Genomic DNA, 19,761 nt, shown 5'->3' on the forward strand with positions numbered 1-19,761 from the left:
TAATATACCCCTCCCAGCTCCATGATCCCTTGTCTTCTGTCGGAACCTTTGTATGCCATGTTATTCAATGCCTTTTTGGAAGTCCTGGTATGATGTATCTACTGGAAAGGCTTTCGTTGTGCAGTGGTAGTGTCTCTACCTCTGGGCCTGAAGGGCTGAGTTCAAGTTTCACCTGCTCCAGATTGAGGTGATACCACATCTGAACAGGTTGATTAAAATATTTACTACATTTCCTTTATTAATCAAACCTTTAAAATCTAGTAAATTTATCCAACATGATTTCCCTTTTGTAAAAATATGTTGACTTGTTCTAATCACGTGATGCTTTCCTAACTGCATTGGATAAGACTGCCTTCATAATAGAATCCTGCACTTTGCAGATGGCTGATGTCAGGCTAACTGGTCACTAGTTCAGTTTTTTTTTCTCTCTCTGTTCTTCTTTGAATAACAATGATATTTGGTAATTTCTGATCCTGCTAGAATTGTTACAAAATTGAGGCAATTTTGGAAAATCATAACCAGCTCATCCCAATCACATGTTAGGGGTTTGTCAAAGTTTTTAGCTTTTTGAGTACCTCCAGTGGCTTTTTGACTCTTTGCTGATACTAATTACCTTCATTTTCACATTGTATGTAGCCCCTAGTTGATAAGTAATTTCCAGAATATGACTTCTCTTCTACTCTGAATACAGATACATAATATTGTTCAACTTCCCTGCCATTTCTTTCTCCTCCATGATAACTTCTTTAGTCTCTGCTTCTAAAACAATATTTGTTTGAGCTACTCTCTCACGTTTTGTCAGAGCTTGAATTTTTTATACATGTATTCCTGGCTAGTTTATTCTTCTACTGTTTCCCTTTTTGCTGACTTTTGGTGAACTTTACCACTTTCTCAAACATTCCCAATCTCGAGACTTAGTATTCTTTGCAACATTGTCTCTTTTTATAAACTAATGCTGTCCTTTCACTTTGTGTGCTACAAGTGAATTTGAGTTTTGTTTGAGCTATTGAAGGTTTTGAATTGTCTCTTGAAATGTTCGCATTGTTTATTTACCACGTTACCTTTCAGCTTATTTATCCAGTGCTAACCTTTAGTGAAATTGAGATTCCTGTTTATTACTGGAGTATGTATTTAAATTTGGAAATAGTTTGAAATCAAGTATTATGATCACTACTTCCTAGTGAATCTTTTATCTGATATTATGAATCAACCCTGTCTTATTACACAATACTAGATGTAAAACAGCTTTATTCCTTGTTAGTTCCATAACACAATCCTAAGGAAGCTCAAAGGGTTGTACAACACTTCATCTTCCCAACCTTCTTGGCTGATTTGAATGGTCTAATCTGTATGATGATTGAAGTAATCCACAACTATTATATTACCTACATTAAAAGTTACTTATTTTAGCTTTACTACTGTTTCCAGGACTATAAACATTTTGTAGTTCTTTTTCTGACACTTAGTATATTTAATCTCTGCCTGCACTGATGCTACTTCCTGATTTTTTTTTTGAGCCAAGATCCTTTCTCACTAACATCCTTATGGGCAGGACTACCTTTCCTGCTTTTCCATTTGGCCCATGTTTTTTCAAAATGTTGTGTACCCTGGAAGGTATGTTTCCCAACCTTCATAATCACATCTCTGTTGGTGATTAATCTATACCGTTTCTTTCTATTTGGGCTATGAGTTCATCCTTCTGTGGATGGTCTGTGCAATCAAATGAAGTGACTTTAATTTTACTTTTATACTATATTTTAAACTTTTGACCTTATCCACACCAAAACCTTTTCTGCTGATTCCACTTTATCTTTGGATCATCTAAACCTTCCTGTTAGTTTAAAACCATTTTACCTACTCTGACCATATTGATGCACTCTTGAGTTCTCACTTTCTACCCTTTCCTGTTACGGTCTCAATAAAATATACCTGTAATGCTACGCTGAACTATTATCTTGTCCTTTTTCTTTAACTTGCTACATTTCCCATCATTTAAACCATTCCCCAACTTTTTTGTTTGAAACCTGCTGTATAGCTCCCATTAACAAACCTATACTTCCCTGGTCTCAGTATTGTTCAGGTGAATACTGTCCTAATGGTACAGCTTCCTGTTTTCCCAGTAGATAAGCCAGTGCCTCATGAATGAAAATCCATTTCTCCATTACCAATCTTTGAACTGTGAATTCAACTCTGATCTTATTTACACTACACCCATTTGCTTGTGGCTGAGGTAATAATACAGAAATTATTACTTTTGTCGTTCTGCTTTTTAACTTTAGCCGTTAGTTGCTTATGCTTCCTTAGCAGAGCTTCTTTCTTAATCAGACCCATGTGAAATATGATGACCGGATTCTTCCTCAGCTGTTCCAAGTTCTTGTCCAGCCTGGAAGAGATGTCTTAACCCTGGCACTGGGCAGACAACATAGCTTTTGGAACCTACATTTGTGGCTGCAGGAAGTAATATATGTATATTTTCTCTTAACTATACTGTCCCCTATTAGAACTACTTCCATTTTACAGGCTCCCTGCACGTTGGTGCCATGCAATTTACTCATCTGCTTTGCATTCCCTGCTCCTGTCTGCACAAGCTGTAAGAATATCTATTTTGTTGGGTAAATGTAGCAACTGAGGCTTCTCCATTCCCCCTTTCTGGGTCCCCATGTCTGCTTCACATGCAATCACACCTTGCTGACCTGATCACAAACCAGATCTGAAGTTCTGTCTGAAGCAGTGTGAATGTCTCTTGAAAAAACTTGCCGCTTTCCAGATCAATAACTAAGCCAGGGTTTCTTGACACCACCTGCAAATACAGTGCTATCCACCAGCGCTCTCATGCTACAGCTGCAACACGTCATCTATCTTGTCAGCATAATTTATAAATTTTTTTTTTATATAGAATCCCTACAGTGTGGAAACAGGCCCTTCGGCCTAACAAGTCCACGCCGAACATCAAAGCATCCCACCCAGACCCACCCCACTATAACCCACCTAATCTACACATCCCTGAACGCTACGGGCAATTTAGCATGGCCAATCCACCTAGCATGCACATCTTTGGACTGTGGGAGGAAACCGGAGCACCTGGAGGAAACCCACGCAGACATGGGGAGAATGTGCAAACTCCACACATACAGTCGCCCGAGGGTGGAATTGAACCCAGGTCCCTGGCGCTGTGAGGCAGCAGTGCTAACCACTGAGCCACCGTGCCACCCTAATATCATGAATTATTTATCTCATTAAGTTTCCAGTTTGGAAAGAACACCAAATTATTATCTAATTATCCTCTAATTTTAGAATATTATTTAATCTGAAACTAATCAAGCTAAATAAAAACTGAAAGAACTGTGGATGCTGTAAATCAGGAACAAAAACAGAAGTTGCTGGAAAAGCTCAGCAAGTCTGGCAGCATCTGTGAAGAAAAAGAATCAGAGTTAATGTTTCGGGTTTGGTAATTTTATTCCTAATCGAGCTAAACTTGGATACAATAATTGTTTCCCTAACTCCCCTATTTAAATGGATAAAATATTATCTGCTCAATGAACTAATGCATTTGAATACTTATCAGCTGCTGGATTCTGGAAAAAAAAAACAATTTAAAAGCAGTGTCTCCTTTGCTTCTGCACCAAATTCCAAAGTTAACAATAATTTTTCATTTCACAGAAATCTGTACCCTCAACTCTTTGTTGCCACTCCTATTTGAACAAGGGCAAGGGAGCTTGGTGTGAAGCGAAAGGATGCAACAATTCCCATTCCCTGTGTACTTTGATCATTTTAGCCACTTCAACATTGTTCTCATTCATACATTCCATTTTATAATAAACTGTGGAGAATGGGTGGAGGGATGCAGTGATGAGAAAGGTGCTGGATGGCAGAATGATGGCAAGTAGATAACCTTAAACTGGCAGCATCTCGTAATTTATCCAACTAGACTGTTTTGTCGGCTTTGAAATGAACTTTTACCTTGAAGTGATGTTCTTTCATTAACATTTAATAAAATTATTCATATAACGTTCCTTTTTTGATATTTTAATGGAAGAATAATGAATCCTGATTGAAGGGCTAAGTGACCTGGTTAAACTAATGAACAAAGAAATCTCACACAAATGCAAAAAATGGATGTTGACTGATAATCAAGCTACATTTCCAAGCACTTTATTATAAAGTTTTTGTACGCTGTATCATTCCAGCTCTTGCACAATAGCACAAAAGTAAGGACATTTGATTGTCTAAGTTTGGTCTAACTGATTTGTTTAGGTAGTGCGAAATGCTGACTGCAAAACTCCTTTAGTTTTTATTTAATGGATCCGTTTTTCATCTTCGTGTTTAACAGTTTCTCTCTCTTCATGAAATGAATGTATTCATGTGCTTTGTTGGAATTCCCAGACATTGGCAGGTTTGCCTGATCAAGATTCCTTCTATGATGTAGTGGACTGTCTGGAAGAACAAGGGATGGAAGCTATTTCACAGAGACACTTGAACAAAAAAGGAACTGATTTGGATCTGCTCGAACAATTCAATATTTATGAGGTAATGTTTCACACTCTTGCATTAGTCTGAGCACGATTACATTGTTTTTAGAAAGATGCTGGGGAGGATGAGTTTGAGAATTGTGCAACTGCAGAGTGTGCAGTCTCCAGTAAGCAGCTTGAACAGAGTTAGCCTTTTATCAAAGGATGCAAAATTTCACAAGTGTTCTGTTGAGCTTTGTAGGTTGATAATTTGTGCAATTGAGAAAGGCAATGGTTTTGGATTGGGACAAAAAACTTTAGATTCTGGCCAAGTTCATATCAGATGTATGAAAATATACAAACCGGTACTTCTCTCTTCTTTCCCTCCTCTTCCTCCCCCCTGCCTTCCCCATCCCCCAATCCAATCCCGTCATGTCTTATGCTGCTGCAATAATCCGTCTTGGCAATAACTCACTCAAGTGATTGTTATTCAAGTATGAGTTTAGGAGTGTCAGAAAGCTATTGAGCCTTGATTGAGGACGGCACAGTTAAGCTCATTGTTGGCGTCCACTAGAAAGTTTTACAGAGGAGTCCCTAGATAGCAACCAGCCTCAGGGATCATGACCGATTTTCACACTTCTAAACTATCCCCCAAAGCTCCACCGTTTGCTACGCTTGTGCTAATGTAATTCTCACGCAGATCAGAATAACACGTACGTGCTGTGATGGTACATTTGGGATGCGACAAATGGATGAATGAGATATCACTACTGAAATTTCTCAGTTGGGATTCTTGTTCTTGACTACAGAGATTGGCAATTAAATGCGTAGAGGGATGACTGCCAAATGCACCACGTCATTTCAATCTGAATGAAGCTTGAGAAACAATAACAAGGATTACAGTTGTAGTACAAGGGAACAAAAGTCAGTATTTGACTGAGAAATGATGGGTTAATACTTGACAGGTACACATTGAAAGTAATTGCATTTTTTTTTTCTTCACAGGTATTGACTAACCTGCTTACTTCAAGTCTTTAGATGCGCCAATTAGTAATTTTTTGTTTTATTGATGTTATTATGGGCACTTTTTTGATCTAGAAAGCATCATTCTAATAGAAAGAAATGAGAGTTTTACTCAAAATTCTAAAATAAGTTGAAAATGATAGCTCTAAATCTTGCAGCAGTTAGCTTTAAATAAATCCATAAATATAGCCTACATGACCGATTTCCATTACATATAATACATAATTATGTCATAAATAAGTTAAATATAATAGATTATATTATGATTAAATTATATGTAATACATGGACAGTCCTTTTTATATTCTGCAGAGTTTCTATCTAATCTGTACAGTGAACCTTTCCTTTGTACAATAAACCTATTGGATCTTTTTGTTCCACTTCCTCTTCCCCCTCCCAGAGATCTGTCAGATTGTTTCCAACCTATACACATAGTGTCTTCTTAAGGTCAGGGTATAGTTTCTTGGGATTCAATGTTTCATCACATTCAGGATTATGAATCTCTCAATCAAATCCTTTTCGGTCTCCTCTTCAGTGTGAAAAAGCTTAAACCCTATCATCGTTACTTGTAGCTCAGCTATCTAATGTCTGATATTAGCTCTTCTTCCAATAGCCTGATGGATTTCCTGTTTATGACCTGATTTCCTGTTCAGGCTTAGCCTAACATCCTGGCTGTTTTTTTTTTGTTTACCACATACACATACACAGATGGTTCAGTAATCTATTAACCAATGTTTCAAATTCAATCCTGTTAATTTTGACAGTTTAGCTTCTATTTCATAGGTGTTCCCATCCCACTTGATGTTAATACTGCATAGGTCAGCTCCCAGATTGAAACCTGGCTTTAATATACATTTAACTTTGTTCTCTGCTCACTGTAGAGGTGAGTTACTGAACATAATCACAAGAGTCTGTCAGTGTACTTTTCACACACATAATAAAATGTTTCTTAAACAAGGAAAGATATGAACTATATTACTCTAGACAGAAAAGTTTGAGAGATCTCATTACAGACAGACAAACAATGGAAAAGGGCTCCAACTTGAGCTATTCCTTTTCATCCTACAGCTGTGCTTGAAAATACCAAATCCAAGTGAAAATTTGCCATTATCTTCACGTGAAGGCTTCTTGCTGAGGCTGGCACAACTGCAACCGATTTCCTTCCAGAGATTTTCTATGCATTTGTGAGCTGCTTTTTCTTTGGTTGGCATCTCTACTGAAACCCAACGCAAACTACAGATTAAACTCCCCATTACTTCAATTTCTGACCAAATACACGAGTTGCCTAAACTCAGTTTCTAGTAGTCTTGCAGAATTTCTTACGAGTTCAGCGTGCTTGCATCCACTCTCTGGCATGCACATACAATGATTGCCACCTTCCATCTGTAGTTTTCTATTACTGTGTCGCTGGATCCCTGTTACTAGGCAACTGCTCAGTTTTTCTTTCTCTCCTTTTTTAAAACAGTAAACCATTACTCCCATCTGCTCTTCCCTTAAAGGGTTATGAACCCTTATTAAAAATGCAAAGATATAAACAAGCTTCTAGACTCCTCATTACTGTGCTTAGAAAAATAACTCTTAAAAATGAAACTAAAAACAAATCTGCCATAGTTTCACACACAAAACACAAAATGTAAATTTAAATTTCATGTTTACATTGTCAAATATTGACACTAATGTTAGGAACAATGCTCAATCCAATGTATTTGTCTATCTAGGTACCAAAGCTGTTGCTGTATTTGTAATGCCCCTCTTGGTGTCACAAGAACATTTTGTCCATTTTGCCTTCATGCTTCATAGGAATGCCTCCACTTATTGGGAAGAGAACGACTAGAGGTCATCAATATAAGATAATCACCAAAAACTCCAAAAGAAAATTTAGAAGAAAGTTATTTTTCCAAAGAGTAGTGAAAATTTGGAACTCACTGCCACATGCAGAGGTTAGAGTGAATAATATAGATGCATTTAAGGTGAAAACAGGCAAACCTTTCAGGGTGAAGGAATAGATGGGTTGCAATGGTAGATGTAGATGAGGAAAGATGAAAGGAGGCTTGATTGAGGAATACACACCAGCACAGAATAATTGGGCTGAACAGCCTATTTCAATGCCGGTACCCAGTATAAAATTCACTTCAATCTGTTAGTCATTGTTTCTCCCCTTATTTCTTATCTTGTCACAGATTACTTAGTATCAGCTGGCTCTGGTCAATGACCAAAGATTGCAACTGTACACTTTCTGATGTGATCTTTGAAATGTAATTTGGGTATCAGGTCACTGGATTAGAATTTGGGTTTGTTACATAGCCCAGGTTCTAGACATGGCCTGTGGATATGTTTATAGCCCAGCTGCAGCACTGATGCAGTGGTTTTGGAATTCTTATAAAAGTTTGATTACACATACAAATAGATTCAAGAACAGCTTTCCCCACTGTTATCGGACATTTGAACGGACCTCTCAAATATATTAATTCTGATCTCTCTGTCTGTCCCTCCCCCGACACTCCCTCAAACCCCCTCCTCTTCCCCCCTCCCCCCTTCTGCTCCACCTTCTCTGTGGCTGTAACAGTGTATTTGTACTCTGTTCTGCTACTCTGATGCACTTTGTACATAAGAATAGAAGAAATAGGAGCAGGAGTAGGCCATTTGGCCTATTGAGCTACTCCACCATTCTATAAGTTCGTGGGTGATCTTTTCATGGACTCTGCTCCATTTACCTGCCTGCTCACTGTAATTCTTGATTCCTTTACTGTTCAAAAATCAATCTATCTTTGCTTTAAAAACATTCAACAAGGTAGCCTCAACTGCTTCACTGGGCAAGGCATTCCAGAGATTCACAACCCTTTGGTTGAAGAAGTTCCTCCTCAACTCAGTCCTAAATCTGCTCCCCCTTATTTTGAGACATTCCCAAATAATATTATTAACTTTTATCACATTGTCAAGGTTGACTCGGTTGGAATTTCTTCTCTCTAGCTGGTGAATCTGTGGAATTTTTGCTGCAAAGGGCTGTAGAGGGTTTATTATTAAAGCCTATTCAATGCTGAGATAGACAAAATTTTAATCGGGATGGGAATCAAGGTTAATGGGAAAAAGGTAGGAAAGTGGATTTATTAGACTAGCCATGATCTCACTGAATGGCCTACTCCTGCTCCTGCTTATTTTGGTGTTGTGGTCAATAGCCAAGTAATCAGATCTGGAAGTTGGAACTGACAGTTTTATCTCATGGCTGCCATATTGAAAGAGTTAACCTAGCAATATCTTAACTTCCCCAATCCCACTGTTGTTAATACTTCAGTTAATCACGCAATTATATCAAACCAACACAGCTTCATGATGGCAGCTTCAACATGTGAACTGGTGTAGTTTAGAAACCCATCTCTAGGTAACTAGGGTTGGTGATAAATGCATATCTTGCCAGTGATTTGGGGGGGACGGGGGGGAGAAAAATGAAATGTTTACACAAGGGGGAGCAAATGAAATTGAGAATGAATTTTCACATTTACAAAGTCGTACAAATTGTGTTTTCTGCTCTTAAAGATGAGCTTGAAGCATGAAGATGGTGACGATGACAGCATTACTTTAAGTGGACGCAAGGACCGGCGAAGATCAAGCCTCGGTGTGAATGAGCGACGTGGTTTAGAACGAAGGAGAAGTCGAAGACATTCAGTGCAGAATATCAAGAGCTCCTTGTCTGCCCCTGCAAGTCCATGCAGTGCCCTGCCTGGCCATTTAAGCCCACACTTCCTCATGTCCAATGGCCAGAGGCATGATGATCTCAGCGAAAAGTAAGTGATGCCAAAAATTGAACACCGTGCAGAAACCGTATTAACTGAAGGTCCTTTTATGAGGTGGTTTTATCCTATATCACAAGTTACTGTTGCGTTTAAAATTACTTTTTAATCCTGTTGTAATTTCTTGGATGAGTTATCACACTGCAGACAAATTGTGGGTCAACCAAGGTTCAGCTATAAAGAGCAAAAAAGGCTCAAGAACCTATCATCTATAAATATTGATAATGTAACAGAGGCACAGAAGCGTAATCTGATAATGTCCAAATTGCAGCCAGTTCTGACATGATGATGGAATTATGCACACTCATTGACATGTGCAACAGAAAGCTGCAAGAGACGAATACGCATATTTCACGTGCACGTAAAGTTGAAACTTTTAGCCCAGTGATTGGAAGGTCCTCAATTATAGTGATCCACAAGCTGGTGAGGTGTACAAGTAATTATGCAGTTGTAAGGCATAAATGCCAACTGAATGAGAATGCAGGTTATTTTGGCAAATGGGAATGAATGTTTCATTCAAGAGAAGATATTGGACCCAGAGATTGTTTAAACTATAGAAGTAATAAGTTGAATTGTGTCAGCACTGTGGTTCTTAATGACTGGGGGTATACATTGAGAATTTATTTTTATTCCGATTTACTTAAGAATTCCAGTTTCTATGACAGTGTCAATGAGTCAACTTGAATCAAAACACTGAAGATCAGAGTAAACTAATAAATTATAGCAAAAATACTTCTTTAGGAATGTGCTCTTTGCACTGTGATCTCTTAATAGTTTTGAGACATAGATGACCATTAAGAAGCAGCTGTTAACTTCAGATAAATTTAATGATTCCTGTCATAACCATGTGTCCAATTTCATGCCCACAGTAAGGTCAGAATTGGGCTTGGACCAGTTGCAACTTGTTTTGTGCACAAAGTTTGCGCAAATCAGGCCCATTGTATTTCATAGTGTGTAGTCACTTAAATTTCTGTATTCAAGATTTGAACTGTATGCCATGGCTGTCATAAACAAAAGTAAGTGCTCATCTAGATTCCTCGATGATTGGTTGAATTTGAAGTTGACCTGTCCCAAGTCAAGGTTCTTGTCTGTTGGTGCTAATTAGAACTTGAACCTAAAATCTTTAACTGCGGCAAAATATCCTTATCCACTAAAATGTGGAATCCCAACTGTCGGCTCTCTGCACAGTGCGGGTTTGAGCCAAGACCATCCGAAGTCCTCATGAACGCAATAGTCCAGTTTTAATTTAGCCACATACATTTCTGTTTTTGATGTCAAATTTACTCTGTTCAGCAAAGATGAGGCTCAGCTACACTACATGATCCGCCCTGCCGATGAACCAAACCAGTCTGATGATGTATTTGAGGCAAATCTCTCAGAATGCAATGCGTAAGTATAGGGGGCTGCATTGAATTGCATGACTGCAGCTTGGGCCACTCTTCTGCTCCTTGTGCTTCACTCCTCACTGGGGATGGGGGCGCTCTTGTGAAAAGCTTTCTTTGCTGGACATGTTGGGTCTGTATATTAGTATGAATTTTTTTTTATTTGTAACATCTGTTCTTTTTGTGGGCCTAATTTTCACTCTTTGTACTGCAGACAGAACTTTAAAACTGTTGAGACAACGTTGTTGTTTTGCCCAAGTTTGTTACCTTTGTAAAATTTTCTGACATCTCAATATGGAAGGATGCAGATGCAAATATTATAAGCAGAGGTCATTATCCAAACATGGTAAAAGAAGCACCTTGTGTTACGATGGTCATAACATGTCAATGTACAAGAATGCATCTTTGAGACCTTTTCTACCCCATTTCTTCCTTTCTATAGTCCACCCGTTCCCTCATTGGTCATTCCTAAGTCCAAGTCAGTTTATTTCAGGTTCTGACTGCAACATTTCAAAATACAAATGTCTGCACTCTTCGAAATCACAGCCCCTTCAGCACCTTGCATAAGATTTTCCTTCAGGTTGTCAGCTTGGCCATTCTCATGGGTTGAAGCTCCACTGTGGACTTGAGTAGATTCTTTAATGATGCACAGATCACCTGAAGCAGGCAGGCAGGCTGTTTGGTGGAGCTGAAGAAGTGATGGCGGAGCTGACTTTGATACAGTCAGCCCTTGAAAGATATTGCGATAACCACAGAGTGTGTCATGAATAATTTGGTCACTTGTGCCAGTTATTACTGTTGGATGCCTTCAGGAAGCTGGCTATGGTCCCTCAGATGCAGGTCATTTGGCTCCTGAACACATTGGTGGCATCTATAAGAACTTTTAACAGGAGCTGATGTATGTTTTTTTGGTTCTTCTTATAAAATCAGGCAGACTTCTCCATTACTCAGAATCAATGCTTATTGAAGATCTGTACATCATACTAAGGCTACAGACAAATTCCAATTTTCAAGCAGAGCACTATTGCATAACCACTAAGCTCACAGTTGCATCTCAACATGTCTCAAAGGCTCATCTATGCACTCATTAAACCCAATCTTTACAAAATGGATGAGATTCTGTGCTTGCTAACTGAATATTGAAATCGTGCTGAAAAATAATATTCGTGTGCATTTTAATTGAAGCTAGATTTCTGTGCTGGAGGATTTGTTTTTCCTCTGTCGTTGCTTGTATTAAAAAAAAAACATATAAGCAATGTACCTAAAATGAATTTCCATGTGGCATTTTCTATATCAACGATAGTGAAAATGGTAAGCTTGGTTGACAGGGTGCTGTATTGTCAGAGATGCTGTCTTTTAGATATAATGTTAAACCAGGGTCTACCTGCTCAAATAAATGCAAGAAGCACCCAGCTTTTTGAAGAATAGAAAATCTCATTCTGTCATGATCTACAATCTTTGCTAAACCAATACTTTTAAGTGTAGACAAGATCATAAGGCATAGGAACAGAAGTCGGCCATTCAGCCCATTGGGTCAGCTCTACTATTCAGTGAGATCATGACTGATTTGACAATCCTCAACTCTCCTGCCTTTTCCCTGTAACCCTGGATTCCCTTACAGTTTGAGTATGATTTGTCTCATTTTGAATGGATTATTTGCAATTCCTTTCCTATTTATGTGACATGGCTGTGTGCAAAGTGAATGTCACACACTTTCTCACATGTGGCCTACCCCTGCTGACCCAGTCCCTATTAGCCTCACATTATGTTGAATTGGCTAGTAATTTGAATTATATCCTCAAGCTAACAAGCATACTGAAATGAATGGCCATATATTAAAGCAAATCTATTAATTAGTATTTGGGATGGGATAAGATGGAGAGTGGGATAAGATGCAGCGTAAGAGTAAGTTAATTTGTTCATTGTCTTCTAAATGCCGTAGGCACTGGCTGTGGTTAAAATGGACAATGTGCTCCAGCACTTCCCCAAAATGTATTCAACCATGGAGCTCATGGAATGGCAGGTATTTTGATTTGCTGTTTTTCACTTGTCTGAGCATTTGCCATGAGTGACCCTCCCATGTGATGTGGTTGGAACTCCGAACTTGGTGTAAAGGCAAAGTCTCCTTAGTCCCAGAGGTCCTTGGGGCTGCTGCCTCTCTCAGCCTGGTGGTCACCATTCCTTGGGCAAGGTTGAGAAAGAGGAACTTCCATAGCTCCTGCACTGGCTGAAGTTACTACTGTATAAGCAGAGATGGAATCTGCAGTGGTTGGTGCTGATGCATGTTACCTTGTTGCTGTTTTTAGGCTGCTGCTGAGGGAGCAGAATTCCTTAGATTTGGATCTTGCACTGAAGTTTTGATTACTTGGAAATAAATTGGCAAATCTTCCTTTGTCGGTGCCATCAATTTATGGATAACATGGTTGGCGATATACTGACAGAATAAACTGCTAAGAATGAGGCCTGGGCAGCCCTTGCATCAGAACTGAAATGTTAATCCTTTCCCCACAAAGGGTGAGCAGGTGAAAAGAGCAAAGGGCAATACAGCACAGGAACAGGCCCTTCAGCCCTCCAAGCCTGCGCCAACACATTTTGCCCTTCCATAGTAAAACTATCTTCACTTCTTATTCATGTATTTGTCCAAGTGCTTCTTGAATGCTGCTATTTTATCTACTTCCATCACCACCTCTGGCAACGCGTTCCAGGCACTCACCACCCTTTCTGTGAAAAACCTGCCTCACACATTTCTCTATCAGACTTCCCCCATTGTGCCTTGAACCTCTGTCCCCTAGTATTTGACCCTCTGCCCTGGGAAAACGCCTCATACTTTCCACTCTAACCATGCCATTCACAATCTTCTAAACTTCTATCAGGTCGCCCGTCGACCACCTGCATTCTAGTGAAAACAAACCCAGTTTATCCAACCTTTCTTCATAGCTAAAATCCCCCATACCAGGCAACACTGGTAAACTTTTTCTGTACCCTTTCCAAAGCATCCACATCCTTTTGTACGCAATATTCCAAGTGTGGCGTAACTAAAGTCTGATAAAGCTGCAGCATAACTTGTCTATCCTTGTACTCAATGCCCCTTCCAATGAAGGCAAGCATGCCATAAGCCTTTTTTTAATTACTTTATCTACCTGTGCTGCCACCTTTAGTGACCTGTGGACCTGCAGACCCAGATCCCTCTGCATATCAATACTCGTAAGGGTTCTGCCATTCACTGTTTAATTTGACCTTTCAAAATGCATCACCTCACAAATGTCCAGGTTAAACTCCAGCTGCCATTTCTCTGCCCATGCCTCCAACTGATCCATATCGTGCTGTATTCACTGACAATCCTGCTCACTATCCACAACTCTACCAATCTTTGTATCGTCTGCAAATTTACTAATTAGACCACCTACGTTTTCCTCCAAATCATTTATGCAGAGTATGAACAACAGCGATCCCAGCACTGATCCCTGTGGAAAAACACTAGTCACAACCCTGTATTCTGAAAAACATCCTTCCACCACTACTCTCTGTCTCCTATAACAAAGCCAGTTCTGTAGTATCCATCTTGCCAGCTCACCCCGATACCATGTGACTTCACCTTTTGTATCCAGTCTGCCATTCGTCAAAAACTGTACTGAAGTCCTGCCTTCCCAGCAATTGGTCATGGTTATGGTTAATTGCCTTTGAGCAATTTGTGATGAGATACACTCATAGACAAAGGCAAGACGATGATATGTCTTGCAAGCGGGAAAAGTCGAGCAGAATGAACAAGGCCCAGTTGCTGGTGGTCCTTCTTCTCTCATGGCTACAATTGATAGCTGGGAAGAATGTGTAATTTATATATTTTCCTGACTCCGTATGCCTCAGTGAGGTTTTGATTATGTTCTTAATACCCTTAACCATGTTGAACCAAAGAATGCTCACTGTTGTTGCATGAAGATGAGGGACAAGTGGATATTCTGTTAGGTTGTACTGTTGTCACAAAGATGATTAGAAAATGTGAGGTTGAATTATGACTTGTTTCATTCAACAGAGAAGTTACTGTAATTCGATTAAGCACGAATCCCGTAAATGTGTTTGATTCGAGAAATGTGAGCAGCTAGAATTAAAAGGTCCTATGCGTGAATTAAACTGGTAAAATTACACATGTATTGAGAGCCTAAAACAGAATAAAAAGCCCTTTTTCAATGATTGTTTGCACAGTACGAAAGCACAAATCTTCATAAGGCAGAAGGTTTTAAATCTTACAGCAAGATCAAACAGAATGCTTGGATAAAGCGGTTTCTTTTCAGTGAAATGCTGCTTATCCAAATATTGATGGTCTGAGTCCTTTGATTACTCTAATTGCCGGATATTAGCTATTTGCTTTATATATGCTTCACCGTTATAGTATGTTGCTGCACTAAGGGACCACCTGTCTACAGTGGACCACCAAGGCTGAGTAAAGTCATCTTTGCTTTCATCACAATTTAGTACAAAGGACAGTATAATTATTTACAGAATCAAAAATATTTCCGTGATTTGTTTTATTAGAAATTAATTCAGCATTTTTAACAAAACCACGAAAAGATCCAGGTTAAATTCTATACCCCAAGTTCTCCATTGTGGATATTACTTTAGGGAGTAAATGCACGGTCTGATAAACATAGTTTCCATACTTTTGCTTGCGGATTTAAGCTGTTAAAACACTTGCTGCTGACTGCCAAGTTTGGGTAATTGACATTTTGTTGTATCCCTTTGGTTGTGCAATATTTAGCTTTTACCCATTTATGTCAAGTCCAAGTTCTAAACACCTTTGAGATGCTTCATTTTTGGTCTTAGTTCATGGAAGATGGATTATAGTCGACACTTGCACCCCTGACTGACTACGGCAGGCTCTCTAATCTTTTGCCATGTTTGCTGTGACTCTGGTGGTAGCACACTTGCTTGGCTCTGAGTGAAGTTGAGATTCAGTAATTACCCCTCCTCCTAAGAACTTGCAGACAAAAATCTAGATTGACACACCAGTGCAGTGCAGAGGAAGTGATGCACAGCTGGATCTGCCATCTTCAACTCCACATCCTGCAGTGCTCTGTGCTGTCAAGTGGTACATAACTTTAGTGCAGTTTAATGTCTGTGTTTAAAGTGCACTATAAATACATCAGACTCTAAGATGAACCTCTTCTGCAACCTTGATCGAGCTACTCAAGGTTAATATGTACTTTCTTGCTCCATGGTCATAAATTCACATCAAGAGGGATACAGCGTTCAGTAACCTACATTTATGTCATCTCAATCACTTTAGGTTTGTAAGAATACTTGAAATGACAGTCATCCTCATAAATTTGGTTGCTATAACTGTATATTGAATGCCTAGCTAGTAATTAACACACTGGTATGAGCGGATGACTTGACTTTTCAGTCATGCCTGTCATCAAGTTTGAAGTAATGTTTGTAAATTTAGGCCGCATTTTGCTTTTAAGCACAATGTTTACAGTGTAGCATCACTCCGTGTTTCTCCCTCTCTCGTGTCAACAAAGTGATGGCAGGAACAGATGATTGGGGGCAGGGTTATAGCATCAGCTGGGAACTCTTAACTTGCAGAATGTGTCTATGTTCTTATGATGCTACAAAAAACACAGGATGTGATTCTTTCTCTCTCGCTTCTGCACCAAGTCAAGCAAACCCAAGAATATTTAAACCCTGCTACTTGGGTGAGTTTGGAGAGAGGATTTAGCTGTCCTATGAGTTAAAGCAACAATGGTGAGCTTGCTGGTTGCTGGATGAAATTCAGCAAGGGTAAGATATAATAATTATTGTTTGTTCAAAAAGAGTCTAGCAGTGACTCCTGTGCTTTGTGTGAGAAAGTCAGTGTTTGCAAACCTAATTTAATGAAATAAAACTGATATTTATACATGCTTCACTTTTTTAATAAATTAAAAGCTCTTGTGCCCTTCTTTAAAAGAATCAAATGAGATTTGATACAAATTTGGAAATTCAGTCAGACTTGAGGATATCTGAAAGATAAAAGTATGGATAAAGCACAATGCTCCCCTTTTGTTTAGGTGTGCTAAATTACTACGAGTTTGGATCCTGAAATTACAATATTGGTATGTGATAACTTATTTAATTTCCAATTAACTTTGTGAAATAATTTGATCTGCTAAAATAGTGCAGAGCACATTGTTAAGCAAACATCCATGTCATCCCATAGTGAAAATGCAGTGATTTGTTGCCTAGTAATGAACTAAACAGGGAGCCCTAGCCATTTGGATACAAAATTGTTTTGGAAGTAGAAGACAGAAGGTGGTGGTGGAGGGTTGCTTTTCGGACTGGAGACCTGTGAACAGCGGTGTGTCACAAGGATCGGTGCTGGGTCCACTGTTTCTTGTCTTTTACATAAATGATTTGGATGTGAATATAGGAGGTATGGTAATTTTGCAGGTAACACCAACATTGATGGCGTAGTGGCCAGTGAAGAAGGTTACCTCAGAGTACAATGGGCTCTTGATCAGATGGGCCAATGGGCCAAGGAGTGGCAGATGGAGTTTAATTTAGATAAATATGAGGTCTTGTATTTTGGTAAGGCCAATCAAGGCAGGACTAATACATTTAATGGAAGGCCCTGGGGTAGATTGCCCAACAAAAAGACCTTTGGGTGCAGGTTCATAGTTCCTTGAAAGTGGAGTCACAGGTAGACAGGATAGTGAAGAAGTGTTTGGTACACTTGCCTTTATTGGTCAGTCCGTTGAGTATAGGAGTTCAGATGTCATGTTGCAGCATCTGAACAACATGATGTTCACATCATGTTGAACATGATCTGTTCAACATGTGTACGGCATGTGGGTTAGGCTACTCTTGGTATACTGCATTCAATTCTGGTCTCCCTGCTGTGGGAAAGATGTTGTTAAACTTGAAAGGATTCAGAAAAAGATTTGCAAGGGTGTTGCTGGGCTTGGAGTGTTTGACCTGTAGGACAGTCTGAATAGGCGGGGCTATTTTCCCTGGAGTGTCAGAGGCTGAGGGATGACCTTATTGAGTTTTATAAACTCACCAGGAGCATGGATAGGGTGAGTAGCGAAGGTCTTTTTCCCAGGATAGGGGAATCCAAAACTAGAAGGCATAGGTTTAAGGTGAGAGGGGAAAGATTTAAAAGGGATCTGAGGGGAAACTTTTTTAACACAGGGTGGTGCATGTATGGAATGAACTGCCAGAGGGAATAGTGGAGGCTGGTACAATTACAATATTTAAAAGGCATCTGGATGGGTCCATGATTAAGAAGAGTTAGAGAGATATGGGACTATATCAATTTAGGATATCTGGTCAGCAAGTTGGATTGAAGCATCTGTTTCTGAGCTGTATAACTTTGTAGTGAGGAAAAGTGTGACTCTATATACCTAAAATCAGGTCTGAGGAAAGGTTGCTGGACCCAAAAGGTTAACCCTGCTTTCTCTCCACAGATGTTGCTAGACCTGCTGGGTTTTTCCAACAATTTCTGTCTTTATTTCTGATTTAAGAGGCATCTGGATGGATACGTGAATAGGAAGGGTTTAGAGGGATATGGGCCAAATGCTGGCAAATGGGACTAAATTAATTTAGGATATCTGGTCAGCATGGATGAGTTGGATCAAAGGTCTGTTTCCATGCTGTACATCTGACTCTAAAAGTTATACAATTGATATTTAATTATACAGCATTATTTGTGTGTGGAGGGATGGTCGAGTGGGGATTCATTCATTTGAATTGAGCAACATTAAGGTGTTTTGATTTTTTGCACAGTTAGAATTCATGTACTACATTGTGACGAAATGGAAAGCTATCTGAAGATGGAGGAAATTTTAAGTTCCTTTCAAAAACATGATACGATGCCAAAAAAAATCAGTAAGTTGTATTGATGTGGTTAGGTCAAGTTCAGCTCCCAAAGTTTGATCATGATGTTAAGCCTTTTATTATTTTGGAATTCTGAAGTAATATTGACAAGTTGTGAAGAGAAACAGCAGTCAAAATAAACAGTAAGGAATATTCCCATCGTTTTGCAACAGAATGTTGTAGTTGTGCTCCAATCAGTGGGGAAGAGAAGTTGCAAGTAAACAAAATGACCCTTGAGAAAAACCAAGCCAAGGACAGTAATCAGTGCTTTCCACAGCTACTGGTTGAAATGGGTCAGACTTGTAATTGGGTTTTGAAGTGATTGCCAGTGGACAAGAGAAATTATGACAGAAAATGACATGGCATAAGAGGTTAAAGTTCAGAACCAAATGGCACATGATATCGAAAGAGAAGAGACAGGTGAAGCCAGATTAGATCAACTTGATCACAAAGGGAAATGCAAAAGAAAAATACATAAGCCTGCAGACCCCAGCGTGAGCATGCTTTGCAGTCACCTTAAAAATTGAGGCCATCCAAAACTGTTGTGGCTTTGTGTACGGTAATTCAGAAAAGTAAATAGCCTGAAATAGAATGGAGAATTATTTTTTGGTTGAGCCACTGTCCATTGCTGCAACTTCTCAACTTAGAACTGGGTGGTAATGTGGGACATTTTCAGTAAAATGGCAGAAGCGCTTTTTAGGGACGTTCTGAAAGCATTCCGGAAGATTTAGGGATGTTCTGAAAGCGTTCCTGCTGTCATGCGAGGATCACTGTATTGTGACCGCCCAAAATGGAGAGAAGACTCAAAAGACGTAGGAGCAGAAATAGGGCGTTTAGCTCATTGAATCTGGTTCGCCATTCCATGAGTTCACGTCTGATCTAATAATCCTCAGCTCCATTTTCCTACCTTCCTCCCCATGACCGTTTATTTTCGTACTCATTAAAATTTTGTCTATCCCAACCTTGAATGTACTTAACCCAGCCTCCACAGCCCTGTCAATTAGGAATTCCACAGATTTACTATCCTCATTTGCTATCCAGAGATTTCTCCTCACCTCTGTCTGAAGTGGCCAACCCCGTTGCTCGAGGTTATACCCTGAGGACCTAGACTCTCCCACCATGGAAAGCAAATTCTCCGTATTGACCCTGTGAAGACCCTAAGAATCTTGTGTTTCAATAAGATTGCCTCTCGTTCTTCTAAACTGCAATGAGTACAGGCCCAATCTACTCTACCTCTCCTGAGAAGACAGTCCAGCCAAGCCAATTATCAACCAAC

General features: G+C 39.4%; 1 protein-coding gene across 5 annotated transcripts in view; it reads left to right on the plus strand.

Moving 5' to 3' along the window:
• The window catches only part of fhod3b (formin homology 2 domain containing 3b), a 607,059-nt gene that overhangs the window by 438,775 nt on the left and 148,523 nt on the right, over positions 1-19,761 (plus strand). For 4 of the 5 annotated variants that reach the window (XM_048611368.1, XM_048611373.1, XM_048611386.1 and 1 more), the window contains exons 10-11: positions 4,384-4,527; positions 9,005-9,252. In XM_048611368.1, coding sequence (XP_048467325.1) covers positions 4,384-4,527; positions 9,005-9,252 — 392 coding nt within the window. Of the gene's footprint in view, positions 1-4,383; positions 4,528-9,004; positions 9,253-10,551; positions 10,648-19,761 lie in introns of all 5 variants that reach the window. The other variant, XM_048611383.1, reaches the window with a different exon arrangement.

This window comes from Rhincodon typus, chromosome 2 (assembly GCF_021869965.1).
Source record: "Rhincodon typus isolate 14 chromosome 2, sRhiTyp1.1, whole genome shotgun sequence".
NCBI classification, from domain to species: domain Eukaryota; kingdom Metazoa; phylum Chordata; class Chondrichthyes; order Orectolobiformes; family Rhincodontidae; genus Rhincodon; species Rhincodon typus.